The sequence below is a fragment of the Leptonotus elevatus genome, chromosome 1 (assembly GCF_054856555.1).
Source record: "Leptonotus elevatus isolate MCC_2025b chromosome 1, RoL_Lele_1.0, whole genome shotgun sequence".
Classification (NCBI taxonomy): Eukaryota; Metazoa; Chordata; class Actinopteri; order Syngnathiformes; family Syngnathidae; genus Leptonotus; species Leptonotus elevatus.
The window spans coordinates 5,665,690-5,692,198 of NC_141239.1; the positions used below are offsets into that span (position 1 = coordinate 5,665,690).

A 26,509-nucleotide genomic window follows, 5' to 3' on the forward strand; every position below is an offset into this window, starting at 1 on the left:
CCTTGTTTTGATCTTTGGCCAAATGAGCATACTGCGTTTATTCTGCCTAAACAGACTGACGCTGCTGCAGGGCGCTGCTCCGAGATCTCAATTATTCCATCTCAGCAACAAACCAAAAAAATGTGGGCTTTAATTGGTGATTTGCCTCAAACTATGTAACGGTTTTTAAACAAGGTCACAGAAATGTCAAGATATTTTTGCCCACTTGACAGATGACTGTAATGCACCCCCGCCACCCCACCCCCAAAGAAAAACTAAAATTAAATAAATAAAAGCAACAGGATGAGTGATTACACACAATCTGCTGGCCCAAAGTTAGCCTGTGAAGCTGAGACCTAGCAGCCTAAACTTGTTTCAGTACTCTATTTACCATCAGACTTACCAACACCGATTAACTCATTTGCTCCCAACGTTCTATTTTAAATATTACCATGGTCCCAAAAGCGTATTTATACGTTTTTATGTTTTTTTTATGCTAGAGCATACAGAAGGTTTTGATGCATCCTCTGAACTGAAGAGAGCGCTTACAACAATGGTAGTTATTACAAAAACGGCCAGCAGGTGGCAGCAGAGTATACAAGATCAATTAGGGCCATGTTGCAAAAAGTCTCTTTTTAAACAGATTTGTGAATAATGATATATATATTCTAATGCTAATTGCTACAAAACGGAGACAGATAGAATTTAGAAATATACCTTTTTGTGCTGATGAAAGAGACTCTAATCTTTCTTTTGGTAGGTTCCATGTTTTTATAGAAATAGAACACAATATTCTGTGGGCCTTGCAAAATCTGTCAAAATCCAGTAAAACAGCTGCCGGGAGCGAAGGGGGTTGCTTCAGTGAAAATGGCTTGGAGTGAATGAGTTAATAGTAGTCAAGGAGGTCAATAACTGATTTTTGGAGCCAATAGTAATTATTATTATTTTTGTTTTTATAAATAATTGACACTATATAACTTTAATTTATTTTTATTAAACTACACTATTAGAGAGGTCCTAGGCTCAGTAGAATGTCTTCAGCCTACATCCCACTGAGTGGACAAACTATTGTTTCTGTGTTTGCGAAAGTAGCGAAAGTGACTAATTTTGATTTCTTGTCAGGGTTTGTTCAAAGTCGCAATGTTCGGTAGCGTTCAACAAACATTTGCCAAATATTTTAACGCTTTTTCTTGATGCAAAGAATGTGTGTATATACTCTCACATATGGCCAAATGAAGCAACAACATTAAATAGCTACTGTATTCTTCATGTTTTGCATGAGCCGCAAGGTCACTTTTCAAGTCGCTGACTTTTTGGGTCATTGTCAAGTCAAGATGTACTAAATGAGTGTCTGCATTAATTAATACCTTGATGTTATGGAAGGGGTTCATTGACGGTGTATCTGTAATGGTTCACGTGGCTGACTTGAGTGCAGGCAAATGTGGTTCAGTTAAGGTTTTTCTGTTTCTATGTGCCCTGTGATTGACTGGTGACCAAGCAAGTGTTTATCCTGCAATCGACCCTTAACGGGATCAGGGTCAGAGGTGGCAAATCCAGATCCAGAAAGTAAAATCTCTGCCACAGTTTGGCTTTAGCCCCTTGTACTAGCTAGCGAGCTCCCTAGCTAGCTCCCCGGGTGCTCGGATACCTGCTAGGGAGCTAGCTAGCTAGCACAAGGGGCTAACGGCAAACTGTGGCAGGGATGTTTTTTTTCCTGAAAATGCTTCGTTAAAATTAAGTTTAACTTTGTATTAGTTTTAGTGTTGTTTTTTTATTTTTTATTTATGGATTGTTTATCGAGAGAAAGATAGAAAAAAATAAAGTCAGTAGCATTGTATAATAAAGTAAGGTAAACAACAATTCTCGACTATTTGACCTTCCAGCAATGCCAAAATAAATACATTTAACCCCCGAAAACTCATTATGATTTCGACAAAGATGGAAACGAAGGACATTTTGGCTATCATTTTTGCTAGTATTAGTTTTCTAAACGTAAGACCAAGATGTAGTTTAAGTGAGTTCTTGGTTGTTATTGTTTTTGGCTTTGTTTTTTACCAAACATTTTTTTCGTTAACACAAATTTTAGTTTGTTAGTATATATTCAATAACCTAGAATATGATATATGGCAGAAAAAAATGATGCAATGCGTTAGTCGTGGATACGAATCACAGTTTTTGTTTTAGATTGTGAAGCATTCTTTTATGACAATCAAAAGTGTGGTATGTGGTCTCCCTTAAGCAGTCCGTGAAGAAATGACTTTTAAATTCAATACATTTACATTTAATATAGTATTTTTCTTTAACATTCATTCACTTCCATTTTTTGCTGAACTTTAAACTTTTATGGGGCGGCATGGCTCAATGGTAGAGTGATCATTTCCTAACTGGGAGGTTGTGGGTTGGATCCTCAGCCCTTGTGACCAGGTTGAAATGTCCTTGAGCAAGACACTGAACCCCAATTTGCTCCCAGTGGACCTGGCGGCAGCGTATGCATGTGTGGCTTTGTAAAGTGCATTAGGGGCAGCATTTGGTGTCGATAAACGCGATATGAAAAGCTGTCCGTTTATGTTCCGTTTTTGATGTTCAAACGGGGGAATGATGTTAAAAAGGCTTCTAAAAAGTACTACTTGGGCATCTGCTAATCCAATCATGTGACTATGGTTAAATCGAAACTGGCTGGCTTAGATGTCGTGTCATTGTCAGAGAAGCAGGGTGGAAGAGGGCACCTCGGACAGGAGCTAAATATAGCGCCGCGCTTTGGTGTGAAGTGCCACCGCCGCTCACCATCACATCTGTCCCCGCGACAGGCCGACACGGGGCTGTGGTCCACCGCTTCGGACGACATGCTCAGCTTGGTGGCCGGGTCCCTCCTGGGCTTGGGCGGGGGCTGCTTCCTGGAGGTGGGGCTCCCCGCCTCTTCGTCTCCGCCCCCGCTGTTGCCACCCACGGAGTGGAGCGACTGGGAGCGCACGGAGAAGCCCTGCCCACAGGCCAGCGCGTGCGGATGGGGCATGGGCATGCGTTCCTGCGGGTCTGGCATGGTGATGGAGCCCATACGTAAGTGCTTGCCTTCTGTTGCTATGTCCTCCCCCGTCCTACACAAGGGGAAAAGGAAGTGTTTTTTTCAATTACATGCATGCAAAGGCCATACAATTTTTTACATACAAGTTTAAAGGAGTCACCCCCCCCCCCTCCAAATTTAATGTATTCTGTGACACACTCATAATTCGAAACACTCACATCTCAAATCATCTTTTCTTATTGAAATGTATGGAAATGCCTTTAATCTGTTCCTCCCTCTATAAAAAGTCAATATAAAAACTTGTAAATTGTTATTATTTAATGAGAAAAATATCACTCCATAATATTGTACTTTTTGAAAACTGGGCCTGTTCCAAACATAGCTCACCTCACCAGTAATGCGGCATTGTGATTTTCTAGGAAATTTCAAAATGTAAACAATAGGAAATATTTATTGAAATAAAGTGTTGCATATTGGTATTAAGCTGTTAATTATTGTGAGAAATCATTATGTTCTAATTATTAATTGTTCATTATAACTATGGGCCCCCGCTTCGAGGCAGAGATTTTTAGAGTCGATTGAGCGGAGTTAGCGAATTTTTCTCCCCCAGTATTAATAATAACATATAATAATAATAGCATACGATTAAACATAATTTGAGCAAATGTGTTATTTAAGAAGTCTTTATCAAACAGGTAGCCCTTCGCACTCGCTGCTTCTTCTGGTGTACATGCCATGGCCACCTGGGGGCAGTATAATACAGACATAGATGCTATTTATTATATGTTGCTATATGTTAGCATTAAGCTAGCGGAAACGTTTTAAAATACTTACATGTATTTTTTCTTTGAAGCCTCTTCAAACAGAATAGAACTTCTTAAATTACACTCACGCTCATGAATTTTTAAACACTATAAATACAGTATATTGGAAACACCCCAAAAATATTGCAAACATAAAATATATAGAAAATGCTGTATTGTACTGTGAAAAGTGCATCGGTTCTTGGTTCTCCTTTCTCACATGAGGCCATTACAGTAAGTATAGTGTGTAAACTCATAAAAATATTGCTCTGAAAAACATGCAATTTAACGTGTGCGACCGATGAACTGCGGTATTGCTTAAAAATCATTTAATTTTAAAAAATGCACTGGAAGAACAGCTCGTAACTTTCACTAACGAGCCAGAATGAACTTCGTATCTCAGTCGAGATATATTCCATCAACACTACTTTCTTGTCATTAGTAACTACTTTCCTATTAATCAGGACTTCGGCGCCATCTTGTGTCGTTACAGGGTGTAAAAAGAGCACATATATATATATATATTTATTTTTTGTTGTCAGTTTCTCATCTAATCGATGATGTTAGATTTCACAGGAGCAAAATATGAATAAATGAATTTGTGAATAGCGAGCCACAAATAGGCGGGAGTTGACTGTATTGCATGACATCATGGAGGGACATGACATGCAGATCAAGTCCTTGGCAGGGGACAACAATAATTGAACATCGCTTACATACAGTACAGTAACTGTTTGCGCTATCTATCGCTCTCTCTCTCTCTCTTGCTCTATCTATCTATCTATCCTTTTTCTCTCTTGGCCTAATTTCTCTCTCTCTCTTTCTCACATTTCTCTTTCTCTCCCTCTCTCTCTCATATTTCCCTCTTTCTCTCTCCCTCTCACATTTCTCTCTTTCTCTCTCCCTCTCACATTTCTCTTTCTCTCTCCCTCTCTCACATTTCCCTCTTTCTCTCTCCCTCTCTCACATTTCCCTCTTTCTCTCTCCCTCTCTCACATTTCCCTCTTTCTCTCTCCCTGGCTCACATTTCCCTCTTTCTCTCTCCCTCGCTCACATTTCCCTCTTTCTCTCTCTCTCTCTGTCTCTCTCTCTCTCTGTCTGTCTCTCTCTCTCTCTGTCTCTCTGTGTGCGCGCGTGTGTCTCATGTGCATTACATCAATGTTAACAGCTGTGGCTTTGCCCGCTAAAAACTGCTTCTCTTTCAGGGCAAGGCATTGATTAGAGTTTAACTTCCGGAAAGGACCAACACCGCTCACATTAACACATTATCACACTCAGGACGACACCATGTACACAATCAATCCGTATAAATGCATGATTGGCCTGAAAGGAGCGTTAATGATGTCTGAGTGGAGTATGCTAATTAGTGTGATTCAGAGGAAGAACACGGAGCTAAACACCTGAGACTTTGTATTTATTTATTAGTTTTTTGTTTTATATTTATTTTTATTATTATGAAAATAAAAAAGAAATAGTAAATAAAATCAAAAGGAAAATCAAAAATTCAATTACGCTTTACTGAATGCCATGAATCTGCATTCACATTTTTTTTTTTTTTTTTTGATGTGTGTGTTGTGTGAGAGCCCTGCCTGTGTGACTTTGCTGACTCTGAACCCCCCACATCCCCCCACCCTCCCGGCCAGCTGCTGCACAGAAGGTGCACAGTGGAGTCTGGTCCGAGCTGTAATCTGCCTAGCAACGCTGTACCCATAGAAACAGGATACAGAAGGCAGCCACAATAATAAAGTGCACGTGCACAGATTGATGAGGCAGAGCTTGCACCAACCTGTAGATTCATGCGCTTATGTTGTTTTAATGAACTGCAATGTGTTTATTGTTTGTGGAAAATCAAACAAACATGCCAGTTTGCATGACAGAGTAGTTAAAAAAAAAAAAAGATGCATTGCAAATTAGGGCTGTGCAATTAATCGAAATTCAATTACAATTTCAATTATTACACTCCACAATTACAAAATAAAATATTATTAATACTAACTTTGAGTTGTTTAAATAAAAGAAATATATTTGCACCTTTTTATTTTATTTTAAAATGACTAATTTAATAAACCTGCATATTTGTAGTATTTCAAATAAATTTATTTCTTAATACTTTTTACATCTTGGAACTTTTTCCCGTTTTGTTCCAAAAAACAGATGTCCTAATCGTGATTTCAATTATTACCAAATTTATATTTTTCTTCATAATCAAGCAGTCCTACTGCAAATACTAAAATGAAACAACAGTTTTTGTTTAGCATTCAGATACCAGTGCTAGCATTTTTGATACATAAAATGTACCCTAAAAAACAATGACGAATAATTCTGAAGAAAGACCTATATATCCCATTATAACATTTTTCTTTAATTTTCTATTCTAATTTCAAGTTTTTCATTGTAAATCGACCACAAGAGGACGGCCTATACTGCTTGCGCTATTATAATAATAATAATAATAATAATAATAATAATAATTTCTACAGATAGGAACCAGGTAGTGGTTGCTGCTTGGGCCCTAACTAGAGCTGCGGGCAGCTAAGAAGGGTCCTTGCAGCCTGGACCACTTTGAGGCACTTGCACGTTTGGTTGTTGGCACATTGGAATGTAATTTTTTAGAAAACTTTAATTGGTAGTTAATTTTGTTTAAATTAATTTATGTTTTCCTCATTTCCTTATTTTTATTACTTGTGTTTTTGCAGTCAAAATAACAGGAAAAGCAACCTGTGTCTCGTGTTTATTTTTGCGGCGTGCCTCTGTGCACTCAAATACTTTATTTTTTTTATTTATAGGTTGTTTGCCCAGTGATTGGCTATGAGGACAGAACGCAGGTGCAATAACGCACGCACAAAAAAACCTTACCTCAGTTTATTTGCATGACATTGCATAAAAAAACAGATTACATTAAATCCATATAGAATGGCGAAGGCAGGAAGGCTGGCCTCGCTCAAAGCTAACGCGTTGATCTGATTGGCTGTCGACTGTTCCAGCTGTCACCAGGCAGAAACACATCTCCTGCAGTGGTGCTCACGTTTAATCACTAACATTTTTCTCCCTCTTCAGCACCCCCCCACACACTTGCTCCCTCCTCCTTACTCGTGGAAGCGTTTTTTTTTTCATTCTCCCACACGCTTTCTATCTTTTCTCTCACGATGATAATATATCTATTTTCCTCGCACGCTCGCTCTCAGAGCAGCCATGTTTACATGCGAGCATGCTCATGTGTACTCGCTCTCTCATTCATTCTGTCAGCTACCAAAAACAAGGGGGGGGGGGGGGATTTGTGGGGGCGAAGGCACGGGGGTCATTTAATCGACCTACATGTGCCTCGTGAAAAATAATTTTTTTTTAGACTGTTCCTCTAGTGACTGCCTATGAATATTTCAGTATTGGGGCAACAGTTGAAAGACAGTGCAAGGGTAACGGGACGGTAAACGATTCTCCGCGGGCATCGTCTTGTCCTGGAACAGTCACCAAATTACCATCCGCTCCTTTCTGGTGCGTGGGTAATACAGTACTGACAGTTGAAATGTGACTGTTTAGAACAATGTCAGCTGTGGAAGCACATTATTATTTCTATCACTCATTATCACGTGATCTCTTCACAAGCTATTGTTGTTTCCATTGAATCATTTTACTGTTTTGACATCAATATGTTGTCATCAGACATTAAATTGTGCAACAAGTCAAAAAGGGTACCATTTTTACCAACGTGAATGGTTAACACATTTAAATTCTGTGCAGGTGGGGGCGCGTAGGGATGTAGCGATAATGGCAATATCGTGAAAAATTGCCACAATGTCGTCGTCATGTTATGATATTAAAAAACAGCACATCTGTTAAAGAGGTTGTTTTTCATTTATGCAGTTTCAGCACCCTCTGGCAGTTAGTTTATTAATGCAGTTTAATTTTAATTAGGCATGTTTTGGCCACCTACATTGAAGACCGTTGCTAATGGCCAGGTGAAGTGGAACGTAACACCTTTGTGATCCTCAGAAAATTAACTCGATTCACAATCAACAATAGTGATTGCAGGTCATTTATGTATGTCAATATGATTTTTTTATTAATTTTTTTACAGTATCAGTTTTTATTAAAAAAAATACCCTTTAAAAAAAAAAAAATTAATCGCCAGCTTCCCAGCTTGTCATGATAATTATCATATCGTGAGGTTCATATCGTATTTTGATGTTTTGGTATCGTTACATCCCTAGTGCGTGGTGGTCTACATTACAGAAGCAGAAACAGACTTGATGCTCGCAAAGTACGTCTATAAGGAACTGTAAGATCTCCACTTGTGGGAATTTGGAGACCACCTTGCACACAATGCATCTGTGTGTGTGAACCCCAAATGAAAATATGATGACTTGCGTGTATAAGCGGAGGTATCACATCCGCCAAAATTGCGTTGCAAACGTCTGTGCCACAACTTAGACCTGGTTTCACCTGTTCTAGTCTCAACTACTTTCTGTCACTGAATTGTCACGTGTGCTGGTGGTGTGTAATAGAAATTGAGGCTTGGCACGGTCGGCCAAATTCCCAGTAAACTAGACTTGCCCCGGCACGAAAACAAAGGCATGCAAATTGTTCCTGTCCAGTGTCACCACACCAACTCTTTCCTCGGCCGTCGGCACGTTCCGTTCCGCGATCTTCCTCAATGACGCCGCCGTGTTCTCTATCCTACCCCAAAACAGGAGCGCGCCGTATGCACGTGCCGCTCAGGTTGCAAGCACATGCCTCTTTCACGTTTCGTTTTTTCGGAACGTGTGCACGTATCATAAAGAGGTTGCAAAGTGAGGACAACCTTCTTCTCCCGTTTCAGTTTGACCTCCACAAATGACGACAAGTCTCAGCTGATTGCATTCTAAAACACTTCATGTTTCTTCATTCTAAAAGATCCCCCCCCCCCCCCCCCAAAATGGAGCAGCGCTGACCTCAATCCAAGTCCCAAATAAATCTAAAAGTGAAAAACTAATTATCCTTCATAGATGATGGGTGGGCATAGTGTGTACTTGCAATCCTCCAAATGTGGCAAACTGCCTGCGCCACAGGGACCCTGCGGCCACTTGGCCCACTTCTTGCAAACGCTTCCTGCTGTGAACCCAGTGCCATTTTTACCTCTTCTGAAGCAGGACAATGGCTAATATTTCATTCATACAATCACCCTAAAATGGATGTACATGCTTGTAATGTTGCCAGGTAATCTACCGTTGCCCCCCCCCCCCCCCTTTCTTTTTTTTGGAGTGCGCATCTAATAATCTTCCTACCTCTTTATGGCTTCCTCCTGTTTTCTCTTCTTGTCGTTTTTCTCCTGCAGGTATATCCTATTCTTCTCATTCCTGGCGTGGTCCAGGTTCTGAGCCAGCAGCCCGTTGTAGGCTTTCAGTCCATTCTCCTCGACATACTGGAAGAAGCGGATCGTTTCCTCCTCTTTGGAGCTCATCATTCTTCAAACGATTCCGCTGGAAACACAAAATAAGCCGGTGATTAACGGCCTTAACACAGATTCTTCTTTCAACCTTCATTTGTCAAGGTCATCCCTCAGTGAGAAGTCAACCAAAGATAGCCGAGCTATTTATAGATTTGGTTGTTTGTTGTTCTTCCAATTTCTTACGGTTGCCGTGGAGGGTTCATGCGAGTGATGAGCTTTGAATGATGTCCGTCTCCTTGTGATGTTTACATTATATACAGTATATGCAGAAGACACATGAAGAACTACAGCAGCACACAAACAAGTCAGATTGAATTTGGACTTTTTCCCTATACAGCATCGCTGTACCAAACTATGGCCCGTGGGGCCATTTGTGGCCCACCATCCACTTTTAAGTGGCCCGCGGTACGTGCTAAACTAGCTAGGGGTTACCAACGGGGTGTCCGTGGGCTACATGAGGTTCTGATCTAAAAAAATAGCTCACCACTGATGGGACAATTGTGGAATGTTGAAGTAGTGATCATTTTAAAATGCCAACACTAGCAGATATTTATCGGAATAAAATGCTGCATTTAGATATTTATCTGTTTGCCAATTATTATGATAAAGCATTAACATGATCAATGTCTTCACATAAATGAATACCATTAGTTGCTAATTATGATAGTCTACAGATAAATGGACATGGATAATTTTTTTCGGCCCATATGGATTCTGATATTTAGCAGAATAAAATAAACAATAAAGACATGAAGTACAGGCAGAATATTTAACTGTTTTACAATATTTTTCCCTTTGCTAGTATTTGTATAACAGAGAGAACAATTGGGAAAATATGACCAATTTCCGACCCACCGATATGTATTTATTTATTTAAGGGGGAGGGGGGTTTGAGCGTCATATGTACAAAAATGTAAAAAAATAAATACAGCAAATCTCTACCCCCCCCCCCCCCCCCGCCGATTATTGACTCTTTTAAAAGAGCTAATATCAGTTGATTAAATAGGTCAGGTCCTAATATTAAATATTATTAAAGGCCATTTGAAAATATTTCATAAATGTGTATCAAACTACTAGTAGCCCTTCGCATTCATCTGTTCCCAAGAAATTGCTTTCAGCTTCATAAAGGTTGTAGAGATTTTTTTTTAAATATGCTGATATGCAAATTAGCTATTTACAATTAAACAAGTATCATTTCTCTTCACAACACTGTAGTGAAGTGAAAGATAATTTTTACAAGCTAAAATAGTTTCCTACACTTTCTGAAGTAACTGCTTTAAAATGGTCAACTTATGACAGAGTGCTCGTGTTTTGGGATCTGAATGTAGCAATTTGGCTGCTGTCTGGTGCAGGGGGTTCCCTGATATTTTCTGGGGTGGTATAGGGTCTCAACACCTCAAAATCTTATAAAATCCTAAACTATGCCTTATAGAAAGCTGTTTTGAAAATAAAAAGCACTGTAATACATAGGGATAGGCGGGTATCAACACCAGGTATCGGCAGTGCTAAACTGGCAATCGAGCGTATAGGGCAGAAGTCCAGTGGGCCGATGCCTTTTGAGGCTGATGTGGTTCTAATTATTATCTCGCTCCATGTTATCCATGTAACAAGAGACCAGCGCACAATTTAGAGTGAGCACCCCATTAATCCATTTACAATAGAGACAGCAAACCAAACTAACTAACATCAGTTGCTCGAGGTCAAAATGCCAGGGCCGATTTTTGACTTTTTTTTTTTTTTTCGTTGTGCCAGTTCATATCAGCTGGAAGTACACCAGGATATGAAGGCCCTTTATTGCTGCTCGCAGCTCTAGTTAGGGCCCGAGCAGCGACCGCTGTGAGGTCCCTATTATATCTGTAGAAATTATTATTATTATTAGGGCCCAAGCAGTATCAGCTGTCCTCTCTGTGGCTATTTTATGATCAAGAACGAGAAATAAGAAATTACAAAATTATAAAATTGCCATTATTTTTCATGCAGTTTTAGGGGAAAATTCAATAATGGGATATAGAGGTCTTAATTTACAATGATTTGTCATTGTTTTTGGGGGGTGAATTTGATGTATCTAAAGTACTACTGGACTGATTTTGTTGTGCCTGATCAATTAAAGTAATTTTCCTTGCGCTCTTCAACTTTTCTGTACGTGACCCTCGGAGGAAAAAGTTTGCACACCCCTACTGTACAGTATCCGATACGTCTGTTGCTTTTCTTAAGTGAGGCTTGCACATTCTCCGGCTGAAACCACCACCTTTGACCAAACTGTAGCTGCGATTGCAACTAAGAAAGAAAATGTGTCGTGGGCTTCCGATGAGAAAATGTAATACTCCTGGAAGCAGCACGGATTAATTTTTACTCGACTGCAGTGCGTGGTTTCGCGTGCGCGCGCAAATCGTCTTGCATTTTGATGTCTAAAAATAGTCTGCGCTGGAGTTGTTTCTTGCTATTCTTATATTACTGACAGCATCATTGCGACATAGCGCGGACGCGCGTGCGTCAAAAAAAAAAAACCCCGGCATGAACGCCATCATTTGCTCCTTCTCACTTGTTCTTCCTCAGTCGTAGCGTAGCGGCTAATGAGGAACGTGCGTTCGCCCCTGCAACATGAATTGGGAAGAGGTCGGCACGGCAGCCCGAGAAGACAGCTCATGCTTTTATTATGTAGGTCACTGTTTTGAGATGACCCTAAGACTCATGCTTGTTTACGTGCGAGAGAAGCACTGGGGGAGGGGGGAGGGGGGGTCACTGATAACTGTGTATGTGGGGGGGTACTTGGAGGGCAGCCAGATGGAGATTGCAGGGCCAATTGGGAGGCCGACCATTGTCTGCCAAACCTCAGCATCCGTCTACCTCGCGTCTGTCTACGAATAAATCCAGCGTGGCCACGGGGTCGTTGGGTTTATCCGCTTGCCGCTACACATTCCCGCCATATTTTTGGGCACACATTTTAGAGCGGCAGGGAGGCAGTCGGCATCTCATAGTGCAAACCAGGTCACCGAAGCCCTAAAGATGTCGAGGTATTTTTTTTTTTTCCCCTTATCGCTGATGAGCCAGGCATATTGAGACATTGAAATGTCACAAATGGGAATATGACTCGCGTTCAAAGTACACGAGTTCAACGTGTGAAGGATGCGGCGCCAGCAAGGCGCAGTTCAAACGGCGTTTGAGCTGAATTAAGCCCGTCTGCCTAATCCCCGTATAAACCCGCAGCGGCGCTCTGCGCCGGAGTCCGCTTGTTTATCACAGTTTTCATCAGCCCAGCCTTTCACATTGGATTGTCCTCCCATAACTCATCAATGTAAAATGCTCTCCTTATTTGCTCATCTCCATAAAACCTGTCAATTCGGCAACCCATTTACCTCAGTGCAACCTTATTTCCCTCCCACCGCCCCCGCCCGCTCTGCTCCATCTCTCTCTCTTCTTCTTTCTTTAAAAAAAAAAAAAAAAAAACTTCTTCTGCCTCTGACTGTGCCTCACTTGACATTGGCTGCAACAGTTGGAACACAGATGTGCACTTTGCTTGAGATGTAAATGAAAGTGGCACACACTTTCTGTTTCCAGGCAACCGCGTGACAGGGGCAGGCCGGCGTGGAGATTTTGCAGACACAATGTCAAAAAGATTGCAAGGCCAATGGCCGGCTGACGGGACGCGCGGGGGCGCCCGCCTTCACGCTTGCGTGTGCGCGCACTGAGGTCGTGTGCACCTGGCAGCCTGATTCAGCTGTGATGTTTTGCATTTATTGAAAAGAGGAAAATGCAAACTTTTATATGCATGTTAATGGGCATGTTTGATACCACTTTCTTTCAGACTTTGATACATGAGTGCTCAACTTTTGAGTAGTCATCGATAACGATACCAAGTACCGATACCATTAGTGCATTTGATACATAAATTTCATCCCCCCCAAAAACATCAATGACAGATCATTTTAAAGAAAAATCCATAAATCGCAATACAGTGTTCTCTCGCTATAATGCGGTTCATTTTTTGCGGCCTCGCTGTTTCTCAGATTTTTTGTTTGCAATTTTGCATGCATTCTTTTTTTACAGTAATGAAACCAGTTTATGAAGGCTTGAACATTGATATTGTTTAAACAAGAGAGAAATGTGAGAAAATGTAAATGCCTCAATGAGAAAAGAAAAAAAAGTTTAGAGCCTTAAAACATTTAAAATAAATGTAAAACAAAGCTAACTACTTGGCGGATCTCATTTATTGCGGGTATTTTTTAGAACCTAACCCCAGCGGAAAACTAGGGAACACTGTATAGCATTTTTCCTTAACATTGCATGAAATTAATGGCAATAATCAATTCTTTCAATTTCTGATTTGTAGTTCTCGATCATAGTATCGGCCGCCGTTGCGAGTACCGATACTTTGAAATTAGGGCTGGGCAATAAATCCACTTAATTGGATTAAATCGTAATTTTTTTAACAATCACATCGTTGAAAAGTAGCTACATTGTGAAATTTTCTTGTCTTCTGGATTATTAAAAGCTGTTACAATGAAGTTCTGTTATATCCAAACGTTATTGTAAATTGTAATTTTGGTGGCAGAATACTAGACGAGTGCTTTACAAAAAATGTGGCATTTAAGCAGGATCATGACAAGCTATTTTTTGCACAAGCTATGAAAGTTAGGTTTACGCTAAAACTGATTTAAAAACTTTATTGTTGTCTAAACATTTTGCATAGGATTTATTTTTGAATAGTTGCTCCCAAAAACGTATAAATACGTTCTATTTTAAATATTACTATACTCCCAAAGACATATTTCCATGTTTTTTTTTATGGTACAGCATACACAAGGCTTTGATGCAATTCTTGAAGTAATGGTAGTTATTACAAATACGGCCAGCAGGTGGCAGCAGAGTATTAGAGATCAATCAAGGTCATGTTGCAACAAGTTTTTTTGGGACAGTTTTTCACCAGGAATGTGAATATCGATGAAACGTATCTAATGCTAATTGCTGCAAAACGGAAACAAATAGAAATATACCTTTTTTTTCTGATGAAAGAAGAGACTCTAATCTTTCTTTTGGTAGGTTCCATGTTTTTATAGCAATAGAACACAATATTCTGTGGGCCTTGCAAAATCAATCAAAATCCAGTAAAACTGCCGTGAGCAAAGGGGGTTGCTTCAGTGAAAATGGCTGTGAGTGATTGAGTTAAATATATGTTGGGTTTACAGAATGACTGGAAAAAAATCAATTTTATTTTTTGGGCCATATGGTCCAGCCCTACCTGCTATTGGTACTTGTTGTGGGTATACTTACAGTGGCCCAGTGTCCTTGCTGGTTTGCTCACCGGTGTAACTTCTGTCTTCCCCTGGCACCTCCAGAACACACTCTGACCTTTGCTGGAGCACCACTGCGCTATTCCCCTTAAATCCACAGACAAATCCATCCATTGTATGGTCCAATTGCTGGGCTTGCTAGATGGAGTCCCTGTGACCCGGGATGAGGCTCAGGAGGAACTTGGCCATTGGGTACGAGGCCCCAACGCTCCCTTTCTTCAGGGGAGATCCGACCCCCTCCGGTCCCGATGGCGCCGAACTCCGAGCCAGGTGCCAGCTTTACCACTCCGCACATCAGCACATGCTAGAGAAGGAAGGAAGACGCAGTGGAGCTGCAGACCGCACCCGCCGCCACCAACGCCGCCGCCGCCGCCGCCGCGAGCATGACACAAACACGCGCTCTCACCTCAAGTGCTGCTCGCACTTCACACCTGGATACTTAATAGTCTTTTAACTTAGATGTTCAAATCTATTCCTTCGGTCTGAAATGCACAAAATCTCCCGCAGTGTCACACATGGTGAAAAGGAATCCTCATCCAGAGAGAGGTTTGGATTTCCAGGTATAAAGTCCCCAACGTTCCAGCCGGTCCTCGCGCGTCTGGACTGTCAAGTCTGTGCCGGAACAGATGACAGCGGGCTTCCCAGTGATGGATCAAAACAAGAACACGCCCACCGCTTACTGTAGCCACCTTCCGTCACCGCGTCATCCTCTCGACCTCTCCTCCCGTTCGCCGCTTCTTGACACCATTTCCCCTCGCTGAGTGTTTTCAGCTCCTCATTACGCGCTCTCGCAAGTGTGTTGCCGCTTTTTCTGGTTTTGCGTTTCCTCTCTTGAGTGCCGTAGTACTGTAACTGGAGCTCCAGCGTGTTTTTCTGCCTTCAGCACCATGGAGAGAGCTATCTGTCAGAAGGTGGGGGGAGGAGGAGGAGGAGGAGGGGGGGGGGGGGTACTCCTCTCCTGAGTGGAGAAATGGGGAGCAGAGTAGGAGGAGCCAATTGGGTTGCCAGGGCGTGACCTCATTAGACTCAACCTCCTCTTCCCCCGGCAACCACCGCTCCCCCCTTCATACCCCCCCCCCCACACACACTCCTTTACAGCTCGTAAACAACACCGATACACAAAAATACTTTGCTGCGAATGTACCATGTTGCTCTCAAGTGCATTTGTTACATTCACGGCAGCCAAAACAAAAACAGACCTCGAAACAAAAGGATACACATTTGGTTTTGCATGCACACGCTGGTATCCTGGCGTATCCTTAAAATATGTTTGCATATGCAAACAAAGTGAGACGTGCAAATGAGAGGCTTGTTCCCGCCGGCCTAGGATGTGAACAGGATTAAAGCAGGCAAAGAGTTGAACCTGAGTTGCATGAACTGTCTAGAACCTGCAGCAGCAGTCTGTCTGGGGGACCTTTTTTTTTTGGTGGGGGGGGGGGGGGGGGTTAGTACAACATGTTTGATTGTTTATGTGGTGGGAATGCCTGCTCTACACATGATGCACAAGTGTGGTGTTGGTGGGATGGGGTTAAGCAGTCCGGGGTGGGCTGGGCTTTGCTCGGACGGATTAACACAGTGGACACAAAAGGATTAGGCAGAGATCTGTTGTTTTCATCAACCCTTCCCTCCATTTCTCTTAACCTGGCCCCTTCACTTTCCCGCTATCTGTCTGAAGGGACTGCAGTGGAAACGTCTGACAAAAATTTGTGGGATCATAATTGTGTAAAAAATAAGGCAGTAAAAAACAAAACAAACAAAAAAAAAATTACCATCAATTTGCAACGGTAAGGGGCTGTAAAAGGAAAAATGTTACTGTAGTAAATAGATTAACTAGGAGACTGGGAAAAATACTGTAAAAATATTAATTATATATTATAAATATTAAAATGATAAGTATTTACTGTGAAATCAAAGAAATGAGCAACATTTTTAAAAGAAAATACAGTAATGCATGGCTGTAGTCGTGTCCACCTTTATCGAGTCCAAGTCAAGCCTGAGTCACATAGGTCCGAATCCAAGTTGAGTCCAGGTCACAAAGGTTCGAGACAAAGTTGAGTTTGAGTCTGAAAAGTCACAGTCCAAGTCGAGTCAGTTACAAAGGTCTGAGACCAAGTCGAGTTTGAGTCTGAAAAGTCAGTCCAAGTTGAGTTTGAGTCACAAAGGTCCGAGACCAAGTTGAGTCAGTTACAAAGGTCTGAGACCAAGTCGAGTTTGAGTCACAAAGGTCCGAGTCTAAGTTGAGTCAGTCACAAAGGTCTGAGTCCAACTCGAGTTGTAGACACAAAGGTCCGAGACCAAGTCTAGTTTGAGTCACAAAGGTCCGAATCCAAGTTGAGTCCAGGTCACAAAGGTTCGAGACAAACTTGAGTTTGAGTCTGAAAAGTCAGAGTCCAAGTCGAGTCAGTTACAAAGGTCTGTGACCAAGTCGAGTTTGAGTCACAAAGGTCCGAGTCCAAGTTGAGTTTGAGTCACAAAGGTCCCAGTCTAAGTTGAGTCAGTCACAAAGGTCCGAGTCTAAGTTGAGTCAGTTACAAAGGTCTGAGACCAAGTCGAGTTTGAGTCTGAAAAGTCAGTCCAAGTTGAGTTTGAGTCACAAAGATCCGAGACCAAGTTGAGTCAGTTACAAAGGTCTGAGTCCAACTCGAGTTGTAGACACAAAGGTCCGAGACCAAGTCTAGTTTGAGTTACAAAGGTCTGAATCCAAGTCGAGTCTTGAGTCAGAAAAGTCCGAGTCCAAGTTGAGTCAGTCACAAAGATTCGAGCCCAAGTCGAGTCAGTCACAAAGGTCCGAGTCCAAGTGAGAGTCCAGATGAGATTAACAGTAAACATTAAGACAGACACATACTATTTTCACGACCACAAAATCAGAGAAATGTCATTTTGAAACAGGAAACTGTCTTTTTCAATCCCTAATAGAAATAAAAAAACATTAGGGATGTGCTCAAAAAATCGATTTGGGAATATGTCGTTGTGGGGCTCTTTACAATACATGTATCGATACGGCGGCGTCAAAATCAATATTGCACATTCATTCATACATTTTCCTGGTGCATCTGTTTTTCTCCATTTTTTTTTTTTAACGGTACACTGCTTGTACACACAAGCTGCCAGTAATTTACTGTAAAGTATGACTCTTTTTTTTATTTATTTTTAGCAGACGTGTGAGTTAGCGGTATCAATTCGATACCTGGCCTTATTTCAAGGTATTGGTACTTGCGATGGTAGCCAACACTAATATTGTCTTCCCTTTCGTGGCTGTTTTACGATCAAAAACTAGAAACAAATGAGAAGAATAGAAAATTTACATAAATTTCATGCAGTTTTCAGGGAACATGCTATATCGGGATATATAGGTCTTTAAAAAAAATATATATATATATATATTTTTTTTTTTTTATCTGTCATGTTAGAAATGTCCAAAATCGGTTTGAAGTTTGAGCCATCGTTCCAGTTCTGGAGTCCCAAATTAGACCATCAGTATCGTCGGTGGTTCAAACGCTCGTCTCATGACAACATGCCGCATGCTAAAAATAGCCCAGTGCTATGATCCGAGTGCCATAAAACGCTCTGACAAAAAGTAGTCACCCCCCTTTTTTTTTTTTTTCCTGCTTTTTTGCAAGCAACGTGCTCGATTAGCCAGACACAAAGCAGGCGGCGGCTCTGTTGAGACCAAATGGGCTCACGTGCACAAAGAATGCAAGCTGACCATGTGTGCAAAGCATCCTATTTAGATCCCTTCGGAGTTCAATGAACACAGACAGTGAGGGAATCCCGAGGGGCGAACGGGGTTAAACAAATTGTTCCACCGACGTGCACAACAGCACTTTTGTTTTCTGAACAGCGGAGGACACTCCCTCGGGGACGGACGGGGAAGTGGGACTCAATGAATGTTCGTTTTCACTTCACACACTCGCTTCATACATGCTTGAAAGGCGTTTGAATACATTAGCCAATGCGTGGTTTGCTGTATTCAAATTCATGGGGGGGGGGGGGGGGGGGGGGCAGGTTGAGATTTCGCTAAATGATCAAAAGACGGAAAACCGAATCCTATCGATATATAAAAGACATAAGATCATGTCTGGCGTTATGATTATTATTATTATTATTTTTTTACACAAATAATTAGGTCTCTGGAGTGTATGCCTACCCATTTATATTTAAAACAATCAATTACATCTTTTATCTGCATATTTCTGTTACTTCTACTGTATGCGTCCACCTTCCTCCCCACTCTTATGTAACATTTGTACTAATTTACATAATTCCCCGCATATAATAAAGTTAGTTTTTTAGACAGTGACTATTTTTGTGCCAAGCTCAAGTCTGGTGCAAAGTGCAGTCCAACTGTGTACATTGGAGTTTTCTTTCGTTTGGTATTTTTATAAATGGGTGCAATTTGAAATTTGTCGGTGCACCGTTGTGGGAGTAAACACAATCCAAATGTTTCGAATTTTTTAAAAGGGAAGACAACTTTTTTTTTCTTCTTTTTTTTGACAATATGTTCTATGCAGCCTCACTAGTTTAAATATGGCATTCTGGTTAATATTGCGTTAGTGGAATATGAGTTAAGCAGCAAAATCCAGCCATTTTTATCCATCTCAGGGGGTGGCCATTTTGCCACTTGCTGTCGACTGAAGATGACATCACAGTTGCTCAGGGCTCAGGCAACGACTATTCACAACTCACCTGTTTTCTGAAGCTGCGCTCTGATTGGTTGTTACCTGAGCCCTGAGTAACTGTGATGTCATCTTCAGTCGACAGCAAGTGACAAAATGGCCGCCCCCTGAACTGGACAAAAACGGCTGGATTTTGCTCCATAACTCATATATCCACAAATGTAAAATTAATCCGACTGTCATGTTTAGACTAGTGATGTCATATAATTATAACATATTATTGCCAAGAAATGTTAAACGTTGACTTCCACTTTAAGCATATTTAGGGAAAATGCACAAAACGAACATGCGACTCATTTTCATTTCTATTATTATTATTTGTTTTGCAAATATTGAGAGGAGACTGCACCGTGAGATGACGTCATATGTGGCCATCTCTCTCATGTATTTGTTGTTGTTTTTAGGATCCTTAATTAGCATTTGATGACATTGTGGTGAAATTGGTGGCAGCCGTTTGTGACGTCGATATAAAGTGTGAGTCGAGAGATGAGTCACGGAAGCCACCGCAACTTCAAAATAAAAGGGAACCAAGGCATTGATGTCCATGTATTCTTAGATTTATTTTGAAGTTCGCCTTCTCATCGCGTGTTACCGTCATGCATAGTCTTCCAGGCATTGCACAACCACAAGGGCGTCTTTGCTGCTTTCCATCGAGAATGGCATCATGTTCGCTTCCTTTTTGGGATAAAAATGGAGGTTTAAAAACCGATTCGGCCACATATAGAATCGATTCGAGAATTGTGCACTGTAAGATCGAATTGATTTTTTTAAACACTCCTAATATATATATATATATATATATATAATTTTTTTAATATATATATAATTTTTTTAATATATATATAATTTTTTTAATATATATATAATTTTTTTAATATATATATAATTTTTTTAATATATATATTTTTTAATATATATATATATATATTTTTTTTAAATATATATTTTAAATATATATATATATATATATTTTAAATATATATATATATATTTTTTTTAAATATATATATATATTTTTTTAAATATATATATATATATATATATATATATGTTTTTTTTAAAATATATATATATATATGTTTTTTTTAAATATATATATATATATATATATATATATGTTTTTTTTTAAATATATATATATTTTTTTATTTTATACATATATTTTTTAAATATATATATATATATATATATATATATATATATATATATATATATATATATATTCTGTTTAGTCCAAAAAGGAACTTACATAATTATAGTGTTTCTATTTTTTTATTTATTGGTCTTAATATTTTTAAATGCTTAAACATTCATCCATTCACAGAGGATAAATGCTGCATTCGAGGAAAGCGGGAAATGGGATCCTACTCGAATTGTGTCAGTCCCGACCTCGAAGCACTCGGAGTGTGATGATTCCGACTTCAAACCCTCCTTGAATGCAGCATAAGACCGCCATTTTGACTTGTGACGTAAGCTCAAAATTGTCAATGAGCGCCGTGCACTGAATGTTCGGCTACGTTGTGGATGTTTGGATGGCAGGCATTTGTGTTTATGATCCGGTTAAATTCGCCTGCGGTACGATATCCATGAGGCATTTTGACAAAAGCGTGTTACAGACATGTTATTGATACGTGTGGGAAATACATCCTGTTTTCTATAATCATCTAAAAGAGAAATCCCCTCTGATCGTCACTGTGTTGTTTGCAAGCCTTCAAGCTCGTTCTTTTCACTATTTGATAGAACGCACTTCGTCGTTTATGACGGTTCTCGAATGTGCCCCCGAGCGTCCGCCTGGCGTTAAGTTCACTCGCGCTGAAAACGATGCTGCGTTGATCGATCCGTTGCTGTTCCAGGCTAATGAAAAGTCCATAAAAGCCATTAAAGCAATCAATTAGTCACCACAAAAGATACAGACGTTGGCATAGACAGCGCAGGATCAGCTTGGGAATGTTTTATATTTGGCGCGTGACCGATTGGCATAGAAGCATTGTGGTTTGTGAGCATTAGCCTCGGAGGTGGTGGAATTGTGACCCTTGACGGCGCCCGAGAGGCTTGCTTGCGTTTTTCCCCAACAGGTGAGCAGGGCTGGACGGATGGTGAGGCTGTGCCACTCAACATGTCAGACTCTCATGAACGATGCAGGACGGGCTTTCTCACATCCCCGCCCAAAGAGAAAGGGAGCATAAGGTTCCCTCTCGGACTATTAATGTGCAGCACCTTATGACCGCTCCGTGTTTCATTATCCGCTTGCAATAATCCAACACACAAGTGCGCTAATATTACTGGACTGCAATATGATGCAATCATTTCAAGTTGTTTATTGCCACACTCAGCTGAATGTTGCTGTCAAACGACGCAAAGCAAAAATAATGACGTGTTAAAGCGACCTTCGCTAACTCAATGCTAACAACTCCTGAAGAACGCAGGGGTAACAATTGGCATCTATGCTGCTCTTTAACTCATTCACTGCCATTGACGGCTATAGACGTCAAAAATTCATTTGAACTATTTCTATTAGTCTACCATTTTTTCCCCCACTTTTGTTAACAAGAGTATGAAAACCTAGATTTTTTAAATTGTATTAGAACAGATATAAAATTTGTGATTAATCGTGAGTTAACTAGTAAAGTCATGCGATTAATTACGATTACAGATTTTAATTGCCCGATGCCCCTAATTTTTAATAATCTTTCCTTTAAAAAAAAAAAAGATTAAAAATTAAACAGAAAATGTAAAAAAAACAAAAAACGATCGGGCATCAGGCGATTAAAATTTGTAATCGTAATTAATCGCATGACTTCATTAGTTAACTCATAATTAATAACAAATGTTATTTCTGTTCAAATGTACAAAGAAATTCTAGGTTTTCATACTCTTGTTAACAAAAATGGAAAAAAAAAAGTTAAACAAAGAGAAATAGTAAAAATGATTTTTTTTAAAGTCTATAGCTGTCAATAGCAGTGCACGAGTTAAGCCAGGGGTGCTCAAGTTCGCTCCTCGAGAGCCCCTATCTGGCCTGTTTTCCAAGTTTCCCTCCTGCAGCACAGCTGAAACTAATGATCAGCTAATCAGCAAGCTTTGCGGAAGCCTGGTAACGATCCTGATCATGAATCAGGTGTGTTAGTGGAGAGAAACATGGAAAACAGGCTGGATAGGGGCTCTCGAGGACCGAACTTGAGCACCCCTGCTTTAAGCGATGGATGTGTCAACTCAGATGGTGCAGACACATGTAAACGGACAATATAACAATTCTCATATGTTGGCATATGTTCTTTATCTTCTGAGAAGAATGAATAATACTCCTGTTGTTCTGAGAAACTGTGAGAGGAGCTGAGCCTCCAGTACAGTATAGCGATTTGATAATGCCCCTAAATAGCCACGCACCAGAAATGAACAGCATATTGTGCATTAAAGGAGAAAGTTTGCCAAAAATGCTGAATTCTTTCCGTTTGATTTAATTATATCATTACTGTATGCTTTATAAATTACAATTGCATAGAGCAGGGGTCGCCAACTCTTTGTTCCGGCATGCCTTCGATGTTTCCCTCCTCCAACACACCTGATTCAAGTAATCAGGATTATCAGGCTCCCACAAAGCTGGCTGATGATCTCATCATTTGAATTAGGTGTGTTGGAGGACGGAAACATCTCAAATGCCGGTGCCAAACTCTGGTCCTCGAGGGCCCCGACACCTGCTTCCTTAATGTGTTTCCCTCCTCCAGCAAAGCCGATTCAAATGATCTCCAGTAAATGATCAGGATCCTGCAGAGATTGCAGATGAGCTGTTCATTTGAATCAGGTATGTTGGAGGAGGGGAAATAAATAATACATGCAGGATAGAGGTTCTCGAGGATTGTAGTTTGACACCAGGGTCTGAGATGTTTCCCTCCTCCAACACACCTGATTGAAATGACCAAGATTATTATCAGGCTCCTGCAGAGACTGTTGAGTTGATCATTTGAATCAGGTGTGTTAAGACGTTTCCCTCCTCCAACACATGATTCAAATGATCAAGATTATCATCAGCACAAATGGCTGATGAGCTTTTCATTTAAAACAGGTGTGTCGGAGGAGGGGAACGTCTTAAGGACGCAGGATAGAGGTGCTCAAGGATCGTACTTTGACACCTTTGTTTAAGATATTGCCCTCCTTAAACACACCTCATTCAAATGACCAAGATCATTACAAGGCTCCTGCAGAGATTGCTGATGAGCTGATCATTTGAATCAGGTGTGTTGGAGGGGGGTGACATCTAAAACATGCCGGGTAGTGGCCCTCGAGGACGGGAGTTTGACAACTGTGTTTTAGATGTTTCCCTCCTCCAACACGCCTGATTCAAATGATCAGCAAGTTCGGCAGGAGCTTGATAATGATCCTGATCATTTGAATCAGGCGTGTTGGTTTAAAAAAAAAAAAAAAACAACGTTTTTTTCTGCATTTTTGAATGCAGTTGTTCACAAACTTGACAGCGGTTGCCCAAGTCGACAGTTCACTCATCTTTCGTCTTTGATGCCGATTGGCCGCAACCTTTTGCGGACGTGACCATTCACAACCGCACATCCGACGTCGTCCTCGAGCACTTTATCCTCCATCTGTGCAGCGTGCGGTTAATGTTCAACTTAATCACGCCTCTTGCCACTAAATCATCAGCGCTTCCTCCCTCCAGGGACATCAAGACGAGGCACGCCTCCGACCGCCGCCCCTCCCCATGCACCTCCGCCCCCGAACGCGGAGGTGAAAATGGGAGACTGGAAAGCGTAATCTCGCCGACAGTCGGTGGAAGGCTGCAATCTTGAGGGTTTAACCCTTCGTAAGCCCCTTAAATCCCCAGTTTAGACGGCCGCAACTGATGGGCTCAAGTCAGGTCACGCAGTATATGAAGACATGAGATGCAGTCGAAGACGACTGACGGGAAACTACTGACTGGGTTGAATTGACATATTTTGCTCATGGGTGGCAAAAGAGCAGCATGACACTGAAACACAACGTGAGACTTAGGTTAATATTGCGATAGTGGAATATGAGTTAAGCAGCAAAATCCCACTTTTTTATTTTTTTTTAACAATATGAGAAGGCGGCCTTTTTACCACTTGCTGTCGAGTGAAGATGACATCACAGTTGCTCAGGTCTCAGAACAACCAATCAGAGAGCAGCTTCAGAAAACAGGTGTGCTGTGAATGATCGTTGCCTGAGCCCTGAGCAACTGTGATGTCATCTTCAGTCGACAGCAAGTGGCAAAATGGCCGTCCCCTGAGATGGAGAAAAACGGCTGGATTTTCCTGCTTAACTCGTATTCCACAAATGTAATATTAATCAAAATGTCACGTTTACTGACTAGTTGAGGTCACATATAGCATATAATTGTCAAGAATAGTTTAAGGTTGAATTCCCCTAAAATTGAGTTTATACTTAAAATAAGTATGCCACAAATGGCACGTTATCCAGTCATACTAAATGGACGAGCTTTAGTTTAATAGAATTACAGTACATGTTTAAAAAAAAAAAAAAATACCCGCAATAAATGAAATCCGTGAAGTCGTTAGCTTTATGTTTTACATTTATTATAAATATTTTAAGGCATTAAAACCCCTCACCACACAGTTTATACACTTTTCTCATCGAGGCATTTACATTTGTTCACATCTCTCTCTTGTTTAAACATTGTCAAAGTTCAAACCATACATTTTATAAAATGGGTACATTACTGTAAAAAAAAAAAGAAGAAAAAAGCATACTAAATTGCACACCAAAAAAAAATCCGGGAAACAGCGAGGCCGCCAAAAGTGAACCGCATTATAGCGAGGGAACACTGTATGTCCACATTGTTTTTATTGCATTATTATATTTTGTGTTTATACTAGGAATTGATGAAACTTCTATTCTATGTCAGACTTCTAAAGCTAAATAAAAACATGTACACTTTCAAATGACCTCATACTGAAATGATCTTGTTGTGAAAAAGAACCTTGATATAATAATTGAGCAGGAAGGGCAGCTGGGAAATGGGGAGGGGGGAAAAAATAAACATTTGTCGCCATCTACTGGCTACAGGCGACAAACAACACATTCAATTGTCATTTAAACTCAACAGTTAAAATGTTTAATTTACAATAAATCAACAAATTATTTAATGAGATGAAAATCTCTTTAACATTCACAAAATTTCAATTTTAGGAAAAACTGTTCATCCATGTCGTCTATAAAAAGTCTTCACACCCTTGTTCAAATGCAAAAGTTTTGATGACATGGCTCCGTCAAGGGCGATTTTAGCACCAGAGATTTAGGGGTGCTACAGAGTTTTGGTTTTTGCATTGTTGTTTTCTATTTGCTGTACTGTTCGCTTTTTTTGTTTTGCTTTGGCGTGTTGCACTTCAAAATCAGCCAAGGGGAAGTAACACGTTCGAGTTTTTCCCTCAAATTGACTAAATTCACAACGTGTGCGTGCATTAGTGCCTCAATATAAAGTGTTATTAGTGATTATAGGTCGAATTTTTTTTACCTGTACTATTTTGAGCTTTGTGTATAATTTTAGTATTGCGGAGTCTATGCAATGCTAACTAGCTGATGTTGCTATTGCTAATGATAGTTTGATTTAAATGTACTACAGAAAACACACATATACACACAAGCAAATTAATTAGTACTGGGCAAAACTGTTTTATTTTATTGTTCTCATTATTATTTTTAAATCCATGCTCACCTGGACCTGGAATTTTATTTTTATTTTTATTTTTTTTATCTATGCTAACCTAGACACAATATTCTAACCTTACATAGCGTCGCGGTCTAATCACTCCCACCTGTCATAAATTAGTCGTTCCAGCAGGCTAAATATTTTCACCAGCAGGTGGCAGCAAACTCAACACATTCTAACTTGCCTGGTGAAACTTGATGGACGTGAGCAAGTATCATTCATGCCGTTCGGTAGTCATCACACTCGATACAAACAAAACAATCCTGCCATACTGACTGAACAATATAATCTACTCCTGCGTGATCTACGGCGACGTGTTTATGTACGTAAATAAACAAGAACATGCAAATGACACAAGTAGTTGGGCTTGTAGAAGACGCACGTCACGTGCACGAATGATACGCGCACTAAAGGGTTGAGTGAGTTTTATTAGGGGCAGCTCGAGCCAAGTGGGGAGAAGGGGGGAGGGGAGGGGGAGTGGGGGGTGGGGGGCGTGCGCGAGCACGGCGTGGACAGACACTGACACGCACGCACACACCCACCCAGCACTCCTCCCCGTGTCACGGAGCAGACAGCACACCTCTCCCGACCCATAATGTGAACAAAACATCAGTCTGGA

At 40.6% G+C, this 26,509-nt stretch overlaps 1 protein-coding gene across 1 annotated transcript in view; it reads right to left on the reverse strand.

The window, feature by feature from the left end:
- Window positions 1-15,405, reverse strand: part of nyap2b (neuronal tyrosine-phosphorylated phosphoinositide-3-kinase adaptor 2b) — a 29,366-nt gene extending 13,961 nt beyond the window's left edge. The window contains exons 1-3 of the mRNA XM_086086989.1: window positions 14,501-15,405; window positions 9,066-9,260; window positions 2,764-3,074 (exon numbers count right to left, since the gene is read on the reverse strand). Coding sequence (XP_085943115.1) covers window positions 2,764-3,074; window positions 9,066-9,244 — 490 coding nt within the window. The 5' untranslated portion in view covers window positions 9,245-9,260; window positions 14,501-15,405. The remainder of the gene's footprint in view (window positions 1-2,763; window positions 3,075-9,065; window positions 9,261-14,500) is intronic.
- Window positions 15,406-26,509: the final 11,104 nt, after the last annotated feature.